Source organism: Capricornis sumatraensis, chromosome 1 (assembly GCF_032405125.1).
Source record: "Capricornis sumatraensis isolate serow.1 chromosome 1, serow.2, whole genome shotgun sequence".
Classification (NCBI taxonomy): domain Eukaryota; kingdom Metazoa; phylum Chordata; class Mammalia; order Artiodactyla; family Bovidae; genus Capricornis; species Capricornis sumatraensis.
Genome location: NC_091069.1, coordinates 18262843 through 18285134, shown reverse-complemented (window position 1 = coordinate 18285134; position 22292 = coordinate 18262843). Strand labels below are relative to the sequence as shown.

The 22292-nt window shown below is 40.6% G+C and overlaps 1 protein-coding gene across 1 annotated transcript in view; it reads left to right on the top strand.

Annotated features, from left to right (window-relative positions):
* Positions 1–276: 276 nt before the first annotated feature.
* KIDINS220 (kinase D interacting substrate 220) overlaps positions 277–22292 on the top strand; it is a 91221-nt gene continuing 69205 nt past the window's right edge. The window contains exons 1-5 of the mRNA XM_068980382.1: positions 277–403; positions 5980–6123; positions 15712–15810; positions 16961–17059; positions 21516–21614. Coding sequence (XP_068836483.1) covers positions 6016–6123; positions 15712–15810; positions 16961–17059; positions 21516–21614 — 405 coding nt within the window. The 5' untranslated portion in view covers positions 277–403; positions 5980–6015. The remainder of the gene's footprint in view (positions 404–5979; positions 6124–15711; positions 15811–16960; positions 17060–21515; positions 21615–22292) is intronic.

Below are 22292 nucleotides of genomic sequence, written 5' to 3'. Positions count from 1 at the left end.
GCTTTGATGATAATGGTGAGGAGGGATAATAAACTCACCAAAATATGAAGAGTGACAGTGACGATGAGTTATATTCTGCCTGGGGCGCTTGCCAAAATACATCTTGGAGGTTGGAGAGAACGTGCAGAGGACCGCTTGCCTCTCCGGCGCCTGCAGCCCCGCCTCCTTCAGGCTCCCGGGTCAGCTGGCAGGGGGCGTGGCCACCCGTCACCCCGCCCCGCAGCCTAGTGTCACGTGATCTGCCAGTTCTGGGCAAGAGCTTGAAAATGGCCGCCGGTTGTGGTGAGGGGGACGCGCCGAAAGCCCCCGTCACCCCCTTTCTAGTCTTCTGACAGCACCTGCGGCAAAGCGGCTCCTTTCCGCCTCAGCGGTGGGCGCCGTTCTGGGGCCAGGTTGTGAGACGGTCAGTGTGGTGGTCCGCGGGGAGGGGCGGTGTGTGTGTGTCTGTGTGTGTGTGTGTCTGTGTGTGTGTGGTGAGGGGGGCGAGGCCGGTAGGAAAGAAGCCCTGGTTTGTAGGGGGATGTTGCCGAGCGAGGAGAGACGGCGGCGATCGGGCGGGGAGGGAGCGAAGGCCTGCTGAGGAAGGGTGAGGCCGGGTGTGGGGAAGGGAGGGTGGACGGGTGAGGAGGGGGCGACGCAGGGCGCGCGGCTGGGTCGGGGAAGGTAGGGGTCGGGCGGGGGCGCGGGGCCTGGTTCTTGGGGCGGATCCGCGCCTGCCGGGGGCGCTGGGACGGTCTCGGACTTGCTGTCCCCAGTGGTCAGCCTCTCCCGGGGCTGCGATGGGGAATGTGTGTGACACAGGTGGGTTTTTTTTTTTGGTTCGTTTTTCACCGGGCAGCCTCAGGCACACCCACCACCACCTCGAGAACCACCTTAGGCGGTCGCGCGAAGGCAGGCGTCCCAGATTCCTTTTCCCTGGGCTTTCCAAGGGCGTGGTGGTTGGGTTTTCTCGTTTTTTGTTTTCTCACCGGGCTCCATTGCTCCATTGTCCACTGCAGGCCGTTATTTCAGCTAAGTATCAGCGAGCCATTGATTACGATGCTTCCATGATTTGTTTATAACGAAGCGACTTCTTTCTCAGCCACTGACGTTCGGTTAGTTTTCTTTCAGATTGTTTTGACACATATAAAGGTTTAAACCTATTATTATTTAAACCTCTTTTATTAATAACTATGGATCCGTCTTTGGTAGCCGCTAGGGGCACCGGTTAAAAATGTGGCTTTCTTAGCCTTACCCTCAGAATTCCCATTCAGCAGACCTGGGGTGTGGCTCAGAATTCCTACCCCCCATCTCTACCTTCCGACGGGTAATTCTAATGCGTTTTGTCAGTGCCTCAACTTGGAAGACACTGAGGGTGAGACGTCTAAATTTTTTTTTAAGCTCCTGAGGTGATCTGATGCAGAGCCAAGGTTGAGAAATACGGCGGCAAGGTTGTGTTCTTTGTTCTCTAGCTTTACCAGCATGGAAACCTTCATCAGAATCATTTTGCGGTGCTTGTTAAAATGTCAGTTTCTGGGCCCCAGATCTACTGGAGGAAAAGCCCAAGGAATCTGTATATTGGCAAGCTTCCCCAGCAACTTTGCATACAAGTTTGAGAACCTTTGTTTTACACTCTGAGTGATTTCCAGATTTGTTTTTCCTAATCTGACTGCAAGGAGATCCAACCAGTCCCTTCTAAAGGAGATCAGTACTGAGTGTTCTTTGGAAGGGATGATGCTAAAGCTGAAACTCCATTACTTTGGCCACCTCATGTGAAGAGTTGACTCATTGGAAAAGACTCTGATGCTGGGAGGGATTGGGGGCAGGAGGAGAAGGGGATGACAGAGGATGAGATGGCTGGATAGCATCACCAACTCAATGGACGTGAGCCTGAGTGAATTCCGGGAGTTGGTGATGGACAGGGAGGCCTGGCGTGCTGCAATTCATGGGTTGCAAAGAGTGAGACACGATCGAGTGACTGAACTGAATCCTAGGTGGATTCTCCAATTGAGATTTTTTGGAGCACCTCACATTCAGCCTGGTCTTGTTCATCTAACAAGGGTGGTGGGGAAGGAGGGGGCAGTAACCAAGCAGAGGAAAGTCCTGAAACTTTCTCCTGATTTTGCTTTTTGTTAATGGGACCACCATCTTCCCATCACTGGTGTTTGGTATCTAGTCATCTTTGACCTGGGCTTTCATTTCCAATCACATAATTTTTAAAATTTCTACATCCAGAATCTTTGTTCTAGATATTTTGGTAGGTCTTAAGGGTCCAGTATGGGGGATTTTATCCTATTCAAGTTCCTGTCTCTCATTTCTCCATCCCTACTGCCTGTCCTCTCTCCTGTAGGCTGTTTTGGTGGTTCGCTGACTGTCTCTAGGGTTCTGATTCCAGGCAGCACATCCTACTGGGGGAAGCTTTTCCTGGGATCATGTGAGTGTCCATCCCCCTCTTCCCTGCTTTTGCTCAAGTTCTTTGTCAATTTCTCTGTTACTGTGTTAGTCAGGGCTGTTTAGAAGGCAGGGAACAGAGATATACTCTTTTACCTCAGGGAAAAGGTAATTTATAGGACTGACTGAGAATCAGCAAGAAATTGGGATCTAAAGCAGCTCCCACCTTCTGTAGCTCCCTCAGCGGCCTCATTTGTTTTCTCTGGAGAAGTCTTTTTCTCAGTTCATACCTGTTGATTCTTCTCTCTGCTGCCTGGCTGCCTCAAAACTGTAACATTTTGTTCTTGGCCTGTAATGACTGGGTATCTGGTTTCTAATTTCCAGGTTTAGAGAGAGGAATCTGATTGGCTAAGCTTATCTTTTTGAACAGTCACATGTCCTCATATGCTCATACCTGGATATGGCTGATGGTAGTAGAGAAAGGAGGGAGAGAGTAGGCCCTAAGCTGGTCTGGGAGGAGGGTGGGTGGTGAGGGAAACCTCCCTGGGGGAAGGGACTTTGAAATTGAGACCTCTAGGCTGTCCCTGGGCGGAGGCGGTGGGGGTGGGGGTGGTGGGATGAGTTGGGCAAATGAATTTGCCCGGAGAAGGGGAAGATCCTGGTTTTCTAAAGGTGAAGGGGAGAATGGTTTGAAGCTGACAGTTAATTTCTGAGTGACAAGTGCAGAGGATGCTCTCATATGGAGAATGGTTGTGTCTGTGTGTGTGTGCACGTGTGCGCTCATGTGGAGAATGGGGGTGTTTGTGTCTGTTTTGAGATAGGTGAGAATAGTGTGTATTTGAGATAGGTGAGAATAGAACCTGTTTAAAGGATTTGTGTGTGTGTGTTTTGAGATAGGTGAGAATAGAACCTGTGTAAAGGATTCATTTAAGAGGGAAAGCAGAGATGAAAGAAACCTCTGAGGGAGGGATGGGGCCCTTCCAAGAACATCATCTGATTTATGGGTGCACTTGCGATCAAACTCTTGATTTGTTAGAAGTCTGGCTGATGGGAGTCATTTTATAACTGTTAGCTGTGGCAAATGGTTTTGTCCTGTTCAGTTAATAAAATGTGATGTGACTTGATCAAATTCAGTTCAGACAACATTTATCAGTTCTCTTCATATGCACAAGAAACTGTTTTAGGTACTTCTGAATTTGTGAAGGTGAGACTTGTGAAGTTGCTCCTATTAAGAAATTTAACAGTAAAGAAGCGACGGGTGGATGAATTCAGAGATTGCCAGATTTCAGGCATGTAATATTCAACGATCAGTAAGGTCTGCCCTAGTATCCGCCCCCCCCTCCCAATACACAAAGCAGAGTAGCATCTAATGCAGTGCTCCCCAACCTTTTTGGCACCAGGGACCAGTTTCATGGAAGACAGATTTTCCACGGACCCAGGGGGTGGTGGACGGTTTCGGGATGATTCTCATGGGGAGCCCACAGCCTAGATCCCTTGTGAGCACGGTTCACAGTAGGGTTCATGCTCCTGTGAGAATCTGATGCCCCTCCTGATCTGACGGAGATGGAGCTCAAGTGGTAATACCAGTGCTGGGGAGTGGCCTCAAGTACAGATGAAGCTTCCTTCGCTTACCTCCTGCTGTGTGGCCTGGTTCCCAACAGGCCCCAGTATGCGGGTGAGGGACCCCTGACCTAATGAACCCTTACGTACCCATCCCCCAGGTCCAACAGTTATCAATATTTTACCAATTTTATTTTGGCTGTTTGTTCCCCCAATACCCCTTTTCTCCTCTAGTACTTTAAAGAGCGCTGAGACTCTGTAGGGCAGGAATAGTGTATTGTTCAACTTACCAGTGATAACCTGAAGCATAGTGCATTGCAGATTATAGCCTTTCAGCAGACTACTGTTAGATCGGACTGTTACTCAATTACAGCAGTGTAGAATTGCATGCATTTTCTCAGTTATATAACAAAGATCATCTTTCCTTACTAGATTTGTTTAGAGTATCTTTCTGATAGCTTAAGGGATGCAGCTTCAATTTCTAAGTTGCTTTTATAGAAAAATTTAATTACCATTTTCTGCTTAATCTTAGTCTGAAGGAATGTATGTCTGAAGTCTTAATCTTAGTCACTATCTATGATTGATGACTGTTAAGTTTTATGTGTCTTAAAGTGATATACATGCAATCCACATAATGGACTGGGGAGGTAACAAGATTTGAAAATCTAAGATTTTCAATTTTTTTTAATAATTGGTCAATGTCTGTTACTACTTTTCTTTACTCATTCTAGTCTTGTGGGATTTTGTGCTGAGAAAAATCCTTGATCCAAATAAGGACTTTGTCAGGCATATGTGTGTGTGTGTGTATGTGTGTTTACAAAGTAATTGCAAACTTACAGTCAACTGATAAGAATAGTACAAAGAATTCTCTTTCATGCCTTAACCAGATTCACCAGGTGTAAAATTAAAAGTTAGGGTGCACATGGTCTCTGTAATTATATTCATATTAATTTCATGTGGGAGAGGCCTATGTGTGCAGGTCTGGTGGAGGAGGAATTTAGGCAGAAAAGCTAGCCAGAGGCCTGGACATGGCACAGTGTTTGGCGTGTTCAAGCAGTGATGTAGTGAGGGAGAGGGGTAGGAGATGAGGTCAGCAATGTTAACACCCTGTCACTTAAAGTCATCTAGGCCAAGGTCAGACATTCGATTTTTACCTTGAGGGCTCTAGGAAGCCACTGGAGGACTTTGAGCAAGAAAGGATGGAATCTGACTCAGTACTGCTCAAGGTGTGGTTCTTCAGTCAGCAACCACAGTGGTAGCATCACCTGGGAGCTTGTTAAAGGTGCCGGGGCTGCATCTGGACCTACTTGTCAGAATCTCCAAGGGAAGGGCCCAGGCGTCTGTTTCACAAGCTCTCCAGGTGATTCTGATGAATATGATGATTTAAGAGGCTCTGGCCCAGCCTACATTTTCAAAAGATATCTATGGTTGCCTTGTGGAGGACAGACCATCAGGAAGGCAAAAAGGGAGGTAGGGAGAGCAGTTGGGATCTAGGTGAGAGGTCACAGTGACTGGGCCAAGGTGGTTGTGATGGAGGTGGTAAGTGGGAATCAGATGTGAAATATATTTTATAAGTAGAACCAAAAGGTTTGCTCTTAGATTGAATGTAGGGTGTAAGAGGAGGTGATGAGTCATTCATAATTCCAAGGTTTTGGCCTTAGAAGGATGGAGCTGGAGTGGCCATTTACTGATTGGGATTATATAGCAGGGGGAACAGTGTAGTGCTTTCTCTTGTTTGTGGGTGATGAGGGGTGGGTTTGGGGGTGTGAATGAGTTAAGGCAGGGAAGCCTGGTGTGCTGCAGTTCATGGGGTTTCAGAGTTGGACACAGCTTAGTGACTGAGCAACAATAATGAGTTAAGAGCGAGATGAGTTTGAGTCTTGGGAAGAGGGGGTTGCACATTTTGACAGCTGAGCTTTGGGGCCTTGTTTTAATTCCTGCCTGTGGAGGTGTATTTGTACAAGCCTAAGGTTAGGAAAGATATAGTTAGTAGTATCTTTTTTTCCCCAATCTCAAATTACATGTATTTTGTCTAATCTGCTTTAACAGGTATTGGAGTAAAGAAAACTATATCTTTCTGTGAAAATGTCAGTTCTAATATCACAGAGTGTAATAAATTATGTAGAAGAAGAAAACATCCCTGCTTTGAAAGCTCTTCTTGAAAAATGCAAAGATGTTGATGAGAGAAATGAGGTAAGACCAAGATTCTAAAGTTTAATTCTTCTTACAAATGTTTGTGGACTACCTACTAAGTAGGTGCAAGGCACTGTGGTAAAAGGGTAAAGGTAAGTAAGAAATACATAGTTCTCACCCTCAGTAATATTGACATAACTTCTCACAGTTAAAAGTACTTTGAATTCTGGACCTTTGAAATACATCTGAAGTTCTATAAATGACTGAACATTGAATTAATGATTTAAATTTATGATCAAGAATTGTGGTTGACTTTTTTTTCCAGATAGAATAATCACTATTCAGAAATGATTCAAGAATTACTACCAAAATCAAAAGTATTTCTAGAAAACTTTAGAAGGGCTTCTAATCGCAATCTTTTTATAAAAGATGAACCAGAAAAAATAGATTAACCAGACACTATTAGGGCTTTTTGAAATATTTTCTTTATTGGAGCCTCAGCTGTCTTCCTTAGTTGTTTATTATACCCAGCTTGGGGTTTTAAAGACCTGCATCTTTAAGAGACAGCTAAATAGGTTGTGTGTTCTGTTTACTAAGATTGGGGAGTAAATATTTATTGTTTTCATTAACTTGTATTAGATATTTCTGTTCAACAATCCTAGCAGATAAAATGGTAATTTTATCATGAACAGCTGAGCTGCAACATTTTAGGGACTAATAAACTTTTTGTATGAGTTTTTTAAGTGGCAAAGTATGTACATTTTATAAAACTTGAGAAAAATAATTCTTTTTATTGGAACTATAGTTTCAATACAGTATAATTTTTGTTTGCCTGTGAATAAGATGAATAAGGACTGATTTTATTTTTATAGAAATGTATATGTATGTATATATGTGACTTATGTGTTAAACCTGCAGGATTTTCTTTATGTTTTTTTTTTTACAGTAGGGAAAAAGTAAAATTTACTGTCTTAACCATAGTGTACTGTTCAGTAGTGTTTAGTAGTATTAAGTGATTCACATTGTTGTGAAATATCTCCAGAATTTTTTCAAATCTGAAACTCCATAACCATTATACAGTTGCCTGTTCCCCCCACCCCAGCCCCTGGTAACCACTGTTATACTTTCTATCTCCATGAATTTGACTACTCTAGGCACTGAATATAAGTGGAACTGTACAGTGTTTGTCTTTTTGTGATTGAGCTTCCCTCATAGCTCAGTTGGTAAAGAATCCTCTTGCAGTGCAGGAGACCCTGGTTCGATTCCTAGGTTGGGAAGATCCGGGGGAGAAGAGATAGGCTACACACTTCAGTATTCTTGGGCTTCCCTTGTGGCTCAGCTGGTAAAGAATCCGTCTGCAAAGTGGGAGGCCTAGGTTCGATCCCTGGGTTGGGAAGATCCCCTGGAGAACAGAAAGTCTATCCACTCCAGTATTCTGGCCTGAGAAGTCCATGGACTGTATAGTCCGTGGGGTCCCAAAGAGTTGGACACGGCTGAGTGACTTTCACTTATTTCATTTAGTATAACATCCTAAATGACATGTTGGTTCATCCATGTTGGAGTGTGTGACATGATTTCCTTCCATATTAAAGCTGAATACTATTCCATTATATGTAGAAGGACTTCCCTGATAGCTCAGTTTGTAAAGAATCTGCCTGCAATGCAGAAGACCTGGGTTCAGTCCCTGGGTTGGGAAGATCCTCTGGAGAAGGGAAGGGCTACCCTTTCCTATAGTCTGGCTTAGAGAAGTCCATGAACTGTATAGTCTATGGGGTTGCAAAGAGTTGGACATGACTGAGTGACTTTCACTTTCATATGCAGATACCATGTTGTGTTTATACATTTATCCACTGATAGACATTCAGATTGTTTCCTTTCCTTGGCTGTTGTGGATAGTGCTGCATGAACATGGGTATGCAAATATTATAAATGTTTTCAAAGCTACTGAATCAACAGTTATTACGTTATTATTATTGACAGAGTACCTAATTTTATTAAATACTAGCTGTCATTGAAAAATCATGGTATAAAAATTTTATTAGAGTAATACAATTATGATAACTCATGTTTTATTCAGTATTTATGTAAATATGGTAATGTTCTATATACTTAGCTCATTTAATTTGCATAGCAGTTCTGTAAAGAATTATACTTATTTATCTCAACTTACAAATAAACTACTTAATCTCTCAGATTCCACCTGAAGATACTTCCTGGTGAAATCCACATTAAATGCTGTTCTAACATCAAACAGGCTATGATTTGTTTATGCCCTTTTGTCTTCCTTTGAGTCTTCAGAATAAGTTAATTTAATGATGATGTCTGTATTTTCAGTGTTTGTATATTGCACAAACTGTCTTTTGGTTAGTTTACATCATTATTCCCTTCTATGATTATGCATAGTTAACAGTTATGCATTATGTTAACACATAAATGAGATTAAAATTTATAATTGGAGATTGTTCATTGTTTTAAAAGAGCTGCTTATGGAAATAGTCATTCTATTGGCATTAATTAATATATTTGAAATAATAAAATGATAGTTTAAAAAGATTCAGCTTTACCTCATAGATACTTTCTTTGGGAATATTGAGAAAATAGCTTTACTTGCTGCTGCTACTGCTAAGTCGCTTCAGTCGTGTCCGACTCTGTGCGACCCCATAGACGGCAGCCCACCAGGCTCCGCCGTCCCTGGGATTCTCCAGGCAAGAACACTGGAGTGGGTTGCCATTTCCTTCTCCAGTGCACGAAAGTGAAAAGTGAAAGTGAAGTCGCTCAGTCGTATCCAACTCTTAGCGACCCCATGGACTGCAGCCCACGAGGCTCCTCCATCCATGGGATCTTCCAGGCAAGAGTACTGGAGTGGGGTGCCATTGCCTTCTCTGAGCTTCACTTGGAAGGAGAAAAATAATATACAATAAGCACAAAATTGTATTGATCTTACTCACACAAAGAATGAAGTGTATTTGGTAAAAAACGTAACATGTTATCAGGCATGTAGTAACATTTAAGGAGTTTTATGATATTTACCTCTAGTATAGTATTATGTCAGTTAAAATTGGAGTTTTAAAATAATACTTTGAAGCAACCTGGCATTGTTAAATTATGGCTCAGTGTGAAGGTTATAGAGAAAGTAACTTTTTCAAGGCCTTTTTTTGTGTGTGTTTTAGCATTTTGCTTCTACAGCTTCTGATAAAATTTAATTTTTATAGAATTCTAAAGAGTTACTTAGACTTTCCTTCTTTCTCACTTTTAAAAAGTGAAGTACTTAATTACCTCATTTAATGTGTTTGGTTATCAGTTTTCTAAAGGTTTCTTAAATGTTATCAGTAAAAGAAAATAATGTGGGGGAAATTGCCTGTTGCCATCCTTAGCGTATAATCGGTTGCAATTAGTAAATACCAGTTTTCTCCCTTCTTTCCTTTCTACTTTATTTGTAAACTAGATAAAATTCTTGGCCTCTGAATATTGTCAATGATGGCAAGTCTTTGCCCTTTGTATGAATATTCTCTATGATGGCAAGTCTTTGCCTTTTGTAGAGTAGTGAAGGGCTTTAATTTAACTTTATTTTTGAAAAGAGCAAAAAGTCACTCTCATCTCTTCTTGATAGGGTATAGTGTTGAGGTTGAACGTTATTCTTTTGTTAAAGAAAGTGAAATGGGACTCTTAAGTTCAAGAGATGAATTTTGTCACGTGCTTGCAAGTAGAGACCCTGAAGGAAAGTTCAAAGGAGAATTTAAAAATGTTTTACTTTCACTATTATTATTGGAAGAAGTAGCTATCCTCAGAATGCCACCGCTTTAAAGAGCAATAGTTATTTAGGTCCAGAAAGGTGGCTAAGACAGTAAAGAATCTCCTTGCAATGTGGGAGACCTGGGTTCGATCCCTGGATTGGAAAGATCCCCTAGAGGAGGGCATGGCGCCCCACTCCAGTATTCTTGCCTGGAGAATCCCCCTGGCCAGAGGAGCCTGGCGGGCTACATACATACAGTCCATTGGGTCGCAGAGAGTCGGACATGACTGAGCAACCGAGCACAACACAGCACAGCATACCTGAATACAAGTGGGGCTACCTAGGAACTGGGAAGACCAAAAAGATGCTGGATAGGCAATGTTTTTGCATGGTAGCTTCTCAGAAGCTGAGATAAAACATGGTACATGCTGTGGGGAACTTCAGCTGGAATGGCAGTGTTTTGTTTTGGTGTGTTTTGGTTTGAGGTTCTTACCAGTAGTATAGGGGTTCTATGAGTTATGTGATCCTATATTTTTTGGGAAAGAAATGGACTTGAGATTTGCTGAGATGTGTGTAGCGGGTTAGGTAGGGAAGGGGCTTTTAGTGATTCACATTGAAGTAAAAGAATCCAGTTGTCATGACAGTTTGTTTCTAAGTCACTATCTCTACAACTGTAGTTACTAGATGGATTAAGCCAGAACTAACAGAATAAATATGTTCTGTGATAAGGCACAACTTACAAGGTAAATATTATTCTGTCTTTTTGGATTAATTTATGGCAGCCTTTCCTGAGAATCACTTATTTATTTGGATAGTGAAGCTACAGAAGGTTAAAGATTGCTTTTGAGTTCATATAATAGCTCCTCAAATAGTGGCTTAATCAAATTAAGGTCTTACTTTTCTCATGTAATGACAAGCTGGAGGAGCCATTCCAAGGTCTCAGGATATCTTCCCAGGCTCCTTCTGCCCTTCTGGTCACTCCATTGGGTGCCAGTTATTCCCATCAATTGTTCTGATACAACTGCAGCATTGTGTCCACATATCAGGCAAGAAGGAAAAGGGCACAAGCCAGCTGAGTTGGTCTAATTACCAGGCTTTGCCGGGAGATCTCACTAGAGTGGTAGCATGGATGGTTTCCAACTGCAAGTAAGGCTGAAAAATGTAGGTTTTTTTGCTGAGCAGACTGCCACCCCCAACAAAATCCTGTCGCTCTAGATATTGGGTAGACAAATGGTAGTTTCTGCAAGAGAAATTTATGACTATTCAAGTCTCATTTAGCTTGTTTATAGTTAATCACGTTTATACCAACTTTTTTTTGTATTATGGTTTTTTAATACACATCTAATTTATTTTTTCCCTCATACTCAAAAAGCACCTTTCTTTGCGAACTGTCTGAAATGTGCCTGTGACCACAGAAGGTGAACAGAAAGCACCCAAGTGTTTGGATTTGCAGTTTTGAAAACTGATATGCAAGTCCTATATCCTTCAGTTCAGCTCAGTCGCTCAGTTGTGTCTGACTCTTTGTGACCCCATGAACTGCAGCACACCAGGCCTCCTTGTCTATTACCAACTCCTGGAGTTTACCGAAACTCACGTCCATTGAGTTGGTGATGCCATCCAACCATCATCCTCTGTCATCCCCTTCTCCTGCTGCCCTCAATCTTTCCTAGCATCAGGGTCTTTTCAAGAGTCAGCTTTTTGCATCAGGTGGTCAAAGTATTGGAGTTTCAGTTTCAACATCAGTCCTTCCAACGAACACCCAGGACTCATCTTTAGGATGGACTGGTTGGATCTCCTTGCAGTCCAAGGGACTCTCAAGAGTCTTCTCCAACACTACAGTTCAAAAGCATCAATTCTTCGGCACTCAGCTTTCTTCACAGTCCAACTCTCATATCCATACATGACTACTGGAAAAACCATAGCCTTGACTAGATGGACCTTTGTTGGCAAAGTAATGTCTCTGCTTTTTAATACGCTGTCTAGATTGGTCACAACTTTCCTTCCAAGGAGTAAGCGTCTTTTAATTTCATGGCTGCAGTCACCATCTGCAGTGATTTTTGGAGCCCCCCAAAATAAAGTCAGCCACTGTTTCCCCATCTGTTTGCCATGAAGTGATGGGACCAGATGCCATGATCTTCCTTTTCTGAATGTTGAGTTTAAGCCAGATTTTTCACTCTCCTCTTTCACTTTCATCAGGAGGCTTTTTAGTTCCTCTTCACTTTCTGCCATAAGGGTGGTGTCATCTGCATATCTGAGGTGATTGATATTTCTCCTGGCAGTCTTGATTCCAGCGTGTGCTTCCTCCAGCACAGCTTTTCTCATGATGTACTCTGCATACAAGTTAAATAAGCAGGAAGACAATATGCAGCCTTGACGTACTCCTTTTTCTGTTTGGAACCAGTCTGTTGTTCCATGTGCAGTTCTAACTGTTGCTTCCTGACCTGCATACAGGTTTCTCAAGAGGCAGGTCAGGTGGTCTGGTATTCCCATCTCTTTCAGAATTTCTCACAGTTTATTGTGATCCACACAATCAAAGGCTTTGGCATAGTCAATAAAGCAGAAATAGATGTTTTTCTGGAACTCTCTTGCTTTTTCCATGTTCCAGCGGATGTTGCCAATTTGATCTCTGGTTCCTCTGCCTTTTCTAAAACCAGCTTGAATATCTGGAAGTTCACGGTTCACATATTGCTGAAGCCTGGCTTGGAGAATTTTGGGCATTACTTTACTATTGTGTGAGATGAGTGCATTTGTGCGGTAGTTTGAACATTCTTTGGCATTACCTTTCTTTGGGATTGGAATGAAAACTGACCTTTTCCAGTCCTGTGGCCACTGCTGAGATTTCCAAATTTGCTGACATACTGAGTGCAGCACTTTCACAGCATGATCTTTTAGGATTTGAAATAACTCAACTGGAATTCCATCACCTCCACTAGCTTTGTTCATAATGATGCTTTCTAAGGCCCACTTGACTTCACATTCCAGGATGTCTGGCTCTAGGTGAGTGATCACACTATTCTGATTATCTGGGTCACGAAGATCTTTTTTGTATAGTTCTGTGTATTCTTGCCACCTCTTCTTAATACATTCTGCTTCTGTTAGGTCCATACCATTTCTGTCCTTTATTGAGCCCATCTTTGCACAAAATATTCCCTTGGTATCTCTAATTTTCTTGAAGAGATATGTAGTCTTTCCCATTCTGTTGTTTTCCTCTATTTCTTTGCATTGATCACTGAGGAAGGCTTTCTTATCTCTCCTTGCTATTCTTGGGAACTCTGCATTCAAATGGTTATATCTTTCCTTTTCTCCTTTGCTTTTCGTTTCTCTTCTTTTCACATCTATTTGTAAGGCCTCCTCAGACAGCCATTTCGCCTTTTTGCATTTCCTTTTCTTCAGGATGGTCTTGATCCCTGTCTCCTGTACAATGTCATGAACCTCCGTCCATAATTCATCAGGCACTCTTATCAGATCTAGTCCCTTAAATCTATTTCTCACTTCTACTGTATAATCATAAGGGATTTGATTTACATGATAACCTGAATGATCTAGTGGTTTCCCCTACTTTCTTCAATTTACATCTGAATTTTGTAATAAGGAGTTCATGATCTGAGCCACAGTCAGCCTCCAGTCTTGTTTTTCCTGACTGTATAGAGCTTCTCCATCTTTGGCTGCAAAGAATATAATCAGTCTGATTTCAGTGTTGACCATCTGGTTTGTCCATGTGTAGAGTCTTCTCTTGTGTTGTTGGTAGAGGGTGTTTGCTATGACCAGTGCGTTCTCTTGGCAAAATTCAACTAGCCTTTGCCCTGCTTCATTCTGTACTCCAAGGCCAAATTTGCCTATTACTCCAGGTGTTTCTTAACTTCCTACTTTTGCATTCCAGTCCCCTATAATGAAAAGGATATCTTTTTTGGTTGTTAGTTCTAAAAGGTCTTGTAGGTCTTCATAGAGCTGTTCAACTTCAGCTTCTTCAGCGTTACGGGTTGGGGCATAGACTTGGTTTACCGCGTTATTGACTGGTTTGCCTTGGAAATGAACAGAGATCATTCTATATCCTTAGGGCCATAGAGTCACCTGGTTGGCTTTAATTTATATATTATACCAATGAATTTTTTTATCCCAGTTAATTAGAAGGCAGAAACATGCTGTAGAAAGGAAGTCAGAGACATTAGCGCTGACAGAGGCAAGCCTGGTATAATGATTGATGTCGGTAGTTATGACTCAGAGTCATAAACATAATGTTTAAGTTAATCTGTTTAACAAGTAGCAATGTGCACATTACTTTAAGAAAAAAACGGTTATCATAAAGTTATAATAAAATATAATATTTAAAGGATAAACTTTTCACCTGGAAAATCTACTTATGCATAATGTCTCATTCTCTAGTGACTCTGGTTGAATGACATGTGACTACCACTTGTAATTTAGCATCCATCATTATATGAGTGTCTGTCTGTAACTCGATTTACTTGTGTACCTTAACTCAGTCTTTCTGTTTCTCTATACTTGTATTCTTACAGTAGCATGTGTTGTTACTAGGATTATTTGCTTGTTCATATGTTGCCATTGGTAGATTTATAAATTCTTCTGTACTTTGCTCACTCATTTACTCATTTACAAATACGTGAACACCTGTGTGGCAGTCACTGTGCCTTACGGGGGAGTTTCAGTATTCAACAAAACAATCATGCTTCCCACCCTCAGGGAGTTTAGGGCCTTTAGAGGAAAAACAATAATAGTTGTTTATCATGCAAATAAAAGTGTAAGTACAAACAAGGATTAGCATGGTACACAACATCAGAGTGGGTTAGCAAGGCTTCCCTGCTGGGTTGGTGTTTGACCCAAGAGATGCCAGGTGGGAAATAGTTAATTGGGTCGGGTAGAGGGATCTAGAGGTGTGAAAGAGCTTGCATACAGTTTGAGGGCCCAGGTGCAAGGAGGAAATGGCCTGGCTTAGGTTTCAAGGTAGACTTTAATGGACTGCAGGCCATGTGGGGACTTCAGTTCTTACCCAGAAGAGTCTAGGAAACCATTAAGGATTTTAAGCAGTGGAATATTGTCAAATTAGCATTTAAAAAAATTACTGATGTTTTCCTGCACATTGATATACATTCAGTAAGTAGGTGCTTAATCTGTCGAATGGAACTTCGGTTTTGGTGAAATTTTTTTCCTTACACCTTGGTATGTTTTGGCACCTTTAGTACTGTCACTGCTAGCCCTGAGCTTCTGGTCTGTTTCATGTCATGGCATGTACAGAAAATGATCGTGTGGGTCCCGGACTTGGGATAGACGAAGCTGACAGCTGGAGGGAACCTGTCCCAGGATCCACCTGTCCAGGCCCTGCCCCACAGTCTAAAGGTTCGGGAGCCCATCTCTTAACTGCTGTGACTCATTCTGGGGACAGGCTGGACAGCGCTGCTGTAGCTAGTAGGAACTTTAGTGTAATGAGTTAAGGTTATAAGGGAAGGCTTCAGAAAACTCCATGATATTGCAGCACCTGTATTGTTTTTACTGTTTTACTTTTCTCCCTCTGGTCCTGATAAAAACATCTTATACGCACAGCAAAACTACATTGTGTATCATATTCTAGCTGTATTGTTAGAGGATTTGGTTGCCATAGATATTCTGAGATTATTGTGGAAATTGCTTTTCAGTGCCTAGTACTACACATGTTGCTTATTTTGAATAAAATTGCAGTGCCCAAAACAGATTACGAATGCTATTGTAAGGGGAAAAAAAGCATTTTCTCTTTGACTTTCATATTATTTGTAAGCTGAAAAGTTGAATTCAGAGGTGTTTCTAAATTAAGTGCTGTAAATAGAGCTTAACATCATGGAAATGTATGGGTGGTATATTTAACTGGTGTTTCAATTAACACGCAGCATCCTGAATGTTCTCCGTGTCTCTTCCGTCTCTAGTGTGGCCAGACTCCATTGATGATAGCTGCTGAACAAGGCAATCTGGAAATAGTGAAAGAATTAATTAAGAATGGCGCTAATTGCAATCTGGAAGATTTGGTATATATTGACTTACTCATTTGCCTTTTTCGTTTCTTTAACTTTGCTGCTTGGTTTTACAAAGTGATTCAGAAGTAATAGATTACAGATTGTACTTCTGCTGTGTATCACCAGTGCTCAGTAATATGCTAACTTGAGTTTTTAGAAAGGGTAATATAGGAGAGGAATTTTTACCTTCATTGAGAAGTCTTAGCTCTTCGTGTATTTTTTAATGTATAGATAGCACTCACTGAATAAGCAACACATGTAGCCACTCCAGTATTCTTACCTGAAAAATCCCATGTACAGAGGAGCCAGGTGGGCTACAGACCATAGCATTGGAAGGAGCTGGACACGACTGAGTGACTAAGCATGCACAGATATACACACACTCAAAATTAAATGCCTGCCTAGAATCCGTGTAAGAGTCAAACTGCTAAGTAAGTCCCCATAGTGGTATCTTACTATTATAAACATCATTACCTAGGATAAGCCAGAAAGATGTGGTCCCTTCTGATACCATTTGTGAAGGATAAATCACTATTCGAGAGGCTTACTTCTCTGTTTTTGAGGAATTATTTTTCAGGGTCACATAGCCATATCTGTTTTTCTGTTTGTCTTTATAATTCAAATTGATGATACTAAATTGATGATTGTAATTCAACAATCATTTAAATTAAATGACAGTACACGTGAATAAAAGGATAGGATAATTGCAGCCTTTAAAAAATAAAGGCTTTATCACTTAGTTTCTGAACACATCACATGGGATGGTTTTAGTTTAATAGTTTGTAAGTATGCTTTTTTATTTGATTACAGGCTGTTGAATTTCAGTTTATAATAGTGGTTGTAGCCACATGGATTAACTTTGAGGTTTTGGTACTTATTTTTTCTCCTTTTTAAAAAACACAGTGATTAAAAGTCCAGTGAAAAGACTGAAAAGAGTTGTAAAGCCATTTCTACATCATTATAGTCAATAGGTAGAGAGATAAATTCTCTTTTTTTTAGATAAATTCTTAACAGAGCTTATGCTTCAGTGTTATTTCAGAGTAGCTTAGAGTGTGTCAGATCATGCCAATTTGGTGTGATCATCTGTATGTAAATTCAAATTTAACTGACTTTGGAATGTTATTTGTTTTGAAATGATAACATTTGTGTCTGTATGTTTTAGGATAACTGGACAGCGCTTATATCAGCCTCAAAAGAAGGGCACCTGCACATTGTGGATGAGCTGCTCAAGTGCGGGGCCAGCTTGGAGCACCGGGACATGGTACGGACTCACTTTACAGTTGTCAATCAGCTGCAGTCTCAGTAACAGTAATAGATATTTGTGAAGTCTTGTATTTTTGTGTGTCAGGTGACATTGTTTTTAGGGTTAGGCATTGAAATGACCCTCAGTTCAGTTCAGTTCAGTCACTCAGTCATGTCCGACTCTTTGCGACCTATGAATTGCAGCATGCCAGACTGCAGCCATGAAATTAAAAGACACTTACTCCTCAGAAGAAAAGTTATGACCAACCTAGATAGCATATTGAAAAGCAGAGACATTACTTTGCCAACAAAGGTCTGTCTAGTCAAGGCTATGGTTTTTCCAGTGGTCATGTATGGATGTGAGAGTTGGACTGGGAAGAAAGCTGAGCGCCAAAGAATTGATGCTTTTGAACTGTGGTGTTGGAGAAGACTCTTGAGAATCCCTTGGACTGCAAGGAGATCCAACCAGTCCATCCTGAAGGAGATCAGCCCTGGGATTTCTTTGGAGGGAATGATGCTGAAGCTGAAATTCCAGTACTTTGGCCACTTCTGTGAAGAATTGACTCATTGGAAAAGACTCTGATGCTGGGAGGGATTGGGGGCAAGAGGAGAAGGGGATAACAGAGGATGAGATGGCTGGATGGCATCACTGACTCGATGGATGTGAGTCTGAGTGAACTCCGGGAGTTGGTGATGGACAGGGAGGCCTGGCGTGCTGCGATTCATGGGGTCGCAAAGAGTCGGACATGACTGAGCAACTGAACTGAACTGAGGACTCCCTGTTCATCACCAACTCCCGGAATTCACTCAAACTCACTTCCATCGAGTCCGTGATGCCATCCAGCCATCTCATCCTCTGTCGTCTCCTTCTCCTCCTGCCCTCAATCTTTTCCAGCATCAGGGTCTTTTCCAATGAGTCAGCTCTTCGCATGAGGTGGCCAAAATATTGGAATTTCAGCTTCAACATCAGTCCTTTCAATGAGCAATCAGGACTGATCTCCTTTAGGATGGACTGGCTGGATCTCCTTGCAGTCCAAGGGACTCTCAAGAGTTCTCCAACACCACAGTTCAAAAGCATCAATTCTTCGGCACTCAGCTTCCTTTATAGTACAACTCTCGCATCCATACATGACCACTGGAAAAACCATAGCCTTGAGTAGATTGACCTTTGTTGGCAAAGTAATGTCTTTGCTTTTGAATATGCTATCTAAGTTGGTCAAAACTTTCCTTCCAAAGAGTGAGCGTCTTTTAATTTCATGGCTGCAGTCACCATCTGCAGTGATTTTGGAGCCCAGAAAAATAAAGTTTGACACTGTTTCCACTGTTTCCCCCATCTATTTCCCATGAAGTGATGGGACCAGATGCCATGATCTTCCTTTTCTGAATGTTGAGCTTTAAGCCAACTTTTTCACTCTCCTCTTTCACTTTCATCAAGAAGCTTTTTAGTTCCTCTTCACTTTCTGCCTTAAGGGTGGTGTCATCTGCATATGTGAGGTTATTGATATTTCTCCCCTCAAGAATGCTTTAAAACCCAGGTGATATAATGTACCTCCTTAGAATACTCTTAATCACGTTTTCTGTTTATTTCAGTTTAAAATTCTCAAATATTGTTAAGACAACACATTACTCTTTATAATGTATCAATGAGAGAATTGTTTTCTTTAAGGAGAACTTTAAGAGAGACATAGTATAGTTTTGAAAATATTTTCACTGATTAAAATTATGGTATTCAGAATAATGTAAGTTTATTTTAAAAATACAACTGTTTAGATATGCCATCTGTACACATTACAAGATTCTCAAGATCTGATTCTTAATCATCTTAGCTCTTGTTTGATCTTAGCATGTACCTAAAGCATAAAGGTGAAGAAAAGGATCGTGAAGGCTTCTTACTCTACAAAATGTTGAAATTGAACTGCCTTGATAAAACGTATTATTTTGCTGATGATGCTTTATGAAGTACAGGTGGTCTGAATTTTTAAGAAACTTCAGCATTCTACCACCTTTCATTTAATATTATACTGTACAATATAATTTACACAGTGTTCTTGCTTCTACAGTATTATACTTATTCTAAAACTCAGTGAAGGTATTGGTATACTTATTTTTATAGAAAGATACAGAACTATTTGTATCCTTCCTTTTGCTGAAAAGAAATGGAAGTACATCGCTATAAAAGTTTAGGGAGAGAAGGTGATGATGTCAGTAACCTAGGCAAAGGATGGATACCTGACAGGCAGGAGGAAAATGTAGTGTTCTTATCTTATTGGCATGTAAAGTAGAAGAGAAATTCATAGAATTACCTAGTTCCCAATATTTTATTAAAAGCACCATACCAGTTTATCAGGTGAATTAATATATTTTTCTGTTTGCATAATTCCATTACATTTAGTAATTGAAATGAAAAAAGAGTTCTCTCTGTCTCTCTAAATAAATATCTATATGTAGATATATATTTTAGCATTTGCTTTCCCTGATAGCTCAGTTGGTGAAGAATTCGCCTGCAATGGAAGAGACCCTGGTTCTATTCCTGGGTTGGGAAGATCTGCTGGAGAAGGGATAGGTTACCCAGTCTAGTATTCTTGGGCTTCCCTTGTGGCTCAGTCAGTGATAAAGAATCTGTCCGTAATGCGGGAGACCTAGGTTCAGTCCCTGGGTTGGGAAGATCCCTTGGAGAAGGGAAAGGCTACTCACTCCACTGTTCTGGCCTGGAGAATTCCATGGCCTATAGTGTCGGTGGTGTCGCAAAGAATCAGTCACGACTGAGCGACTTTCATTTTCACTTTCTTGCATTACAAAATGCTTCAGGTTCAGATTCATCTTGTATTTTCCGTGTCTTATTTCTGTGATTCTCCCTCCTGGAATCATTCAGTTTCCCAAGGGGCCCTAGTTCTTGATATTCAAAAGTGATATTTAGAAACCAATAATCTAGTCAGGTATACTTATTGCTACTGAGATGTCTCTGCTTCTTGTCCTCCTCAGTAGATGTAGAAAATACATAACTCTTGCATACACGTTACATATGTCTATTCTGTATATCTGTGTGTGTGTGTGTGTGTGTGTATATTAATAAAGAGACTCAGTTGATGTGTGTGGGTGTATGTTTTTTTAATTAAAAGACTTAGTTGATAACTGTGAACCCAGTCTACAGTAAGCCTTCTCCATTTTCTTAATTTGTAACACTCTTCTGACTGTGAGAAATCTGGCTCACACTATCTACACAGAATATTTATTTATTTGTTCAACTCTAGTAAACAAATAGTTTCAGAATTTCTAACTCATACCCTGAAACAGATTTGCCACTAAATACAGTGTTTGTATACAGTTCTTTTTGAATGTAGCATTACAGAATTCAGTCAAAATACTGCTTTCTGCCATTACCTGGATCAGGTTCTAAGTAATTGTGTGATATACTTGTAATATAATTAATTCATCCTAGTGTGTATTCTGTCTTTCCTACATTCTAGTTGATTTTTTAAAGATTACATACAGTAAAATTCACTCTCTGGTGTTCAGTTCTGTGGGTTTTGACACGTTTGTGATATCATTCATCCACCATAGCTCTGTGCAGAGCAGTTCCATTGCATCAACTGTACCCTCATGCTGCTGCTTTATAACCATCCCCTCCACCTACTCCCCAGTCTGTGGCTACCACTGTCTGTTTTCCCTTTCCATAGTTTTGCCTGTTTCAGGTTAGAGCAACTTATTTTATTTTACCTCTTTTAGTGATGATGAAACAGAATCAAGAGGATTAAGTGGTTTATATTCTTGCATCCAAATTTGGATTGGTCCAAATACTTTTCTTTTTTAAGCAAACAAAACATTCACTTCTTAGTATAATTTGCTTACATTTGTCTCTTTTATTGAATTGCATGATAGCTAAAGAGAACACTGCTAAAACTAAGAATGTTGCTTTATAGCTTAGGAAATAGGAAGTTACCATGCCGTTAATTCATACTTAATGACTTTGCTTGCCCCTGGAAATCATGATCTATAGATCATTGCCTTTGTATCTTCTCTTTTAGCAAGAGGTACAATACCAATCTGGAATTTATAGGATGGGTTTAGATGCAGGAGTTGAATGGGATGGCTGGAATCCATCTCTGGAAAAAATCTAGACTCACACCAGGAGGAGAGTATCTGGGACATAGAATGTTTGCTGAAGGAATATATTTAAACAGCCAAAATAAATCTTGGAAATTTAGAAGAGTCCAATGTGAATGTTCCCTGTATCAATTTCCAAAAATATAATTTGGAGTAATCATTACTGGACTTAAGATATTGGACTTTGTCCAGATATGATTGTGTATTTCCCTGGGGAGCTTGGGTATTTAGAACTACATAGTAGTGATTACATAAAACAGTGGTTTTGTAGAGAACGTTCACAAAAGAAGCTTCACTGATGACATTTTTGTCCTTGGAGACAGTCCGGTGTTTTATTTCCCTCCTCTCCCCCCCTTTTTTTTTCCCTGAAGGGAGGATGGACGGCTCTTATGTGGGCGTGTTATAAAGGTCGTACTGAAGTGGTTGAGCTGCTGCTTTCTCATGGTGCCAATCCAAGTGTTACTGGTCTGGTAAGCTTTAACAAAAAATTCATCTGTAATAGAAGTGGTAAGTTCTTCTAGGAAATACTTAAGATTGGTTGTACTTTGGACTTCATATTGGATAAAATGATCTAGATCTTACTAAAAATAATTCGCAATGTGATTTCAAAACACAAGGGAATTTTTTTTTCAAGCTAAGCTTTTTTTCTCAATTTTTATCAACAAAAAAGCACCTTAAATGTTAGTTACAGCTATATAACATTTCAAAAGGAGATTTTGAAATCCTTATGTCATCTTGCCTGTGTTCTGTGGGTATGCATTCTTAACCTAAGCTCTTTTAACGAAGAGAGACATTTACCAAATACTCAGGCCAGTTTTCTGTACATTGTTATTGGTCGTAATACATGCATTACTGCTTTGCATGAAGCTTGCTCTGACTGCAGATTAAGTAATCATTTTATTGATGGGGGGACTCCTTTCACAGTGCATATGTATGTCAAGTCATCATGTACACTTCAAGTACCTTACAGTTTTATTTGTCAGTTATGCCTTAATACAGCTGGGAAAAAAATCAGTTTTATTCAAGTTGATAGAAGGATTATAAAGAAAGGTTTTACATTCTTCTTCTTAGTCTTACCTGTTGGCTAGATAATTACATGAAGTGTGTTGAATTTATAAAAATAAATATGTTCATCATATATATTTATT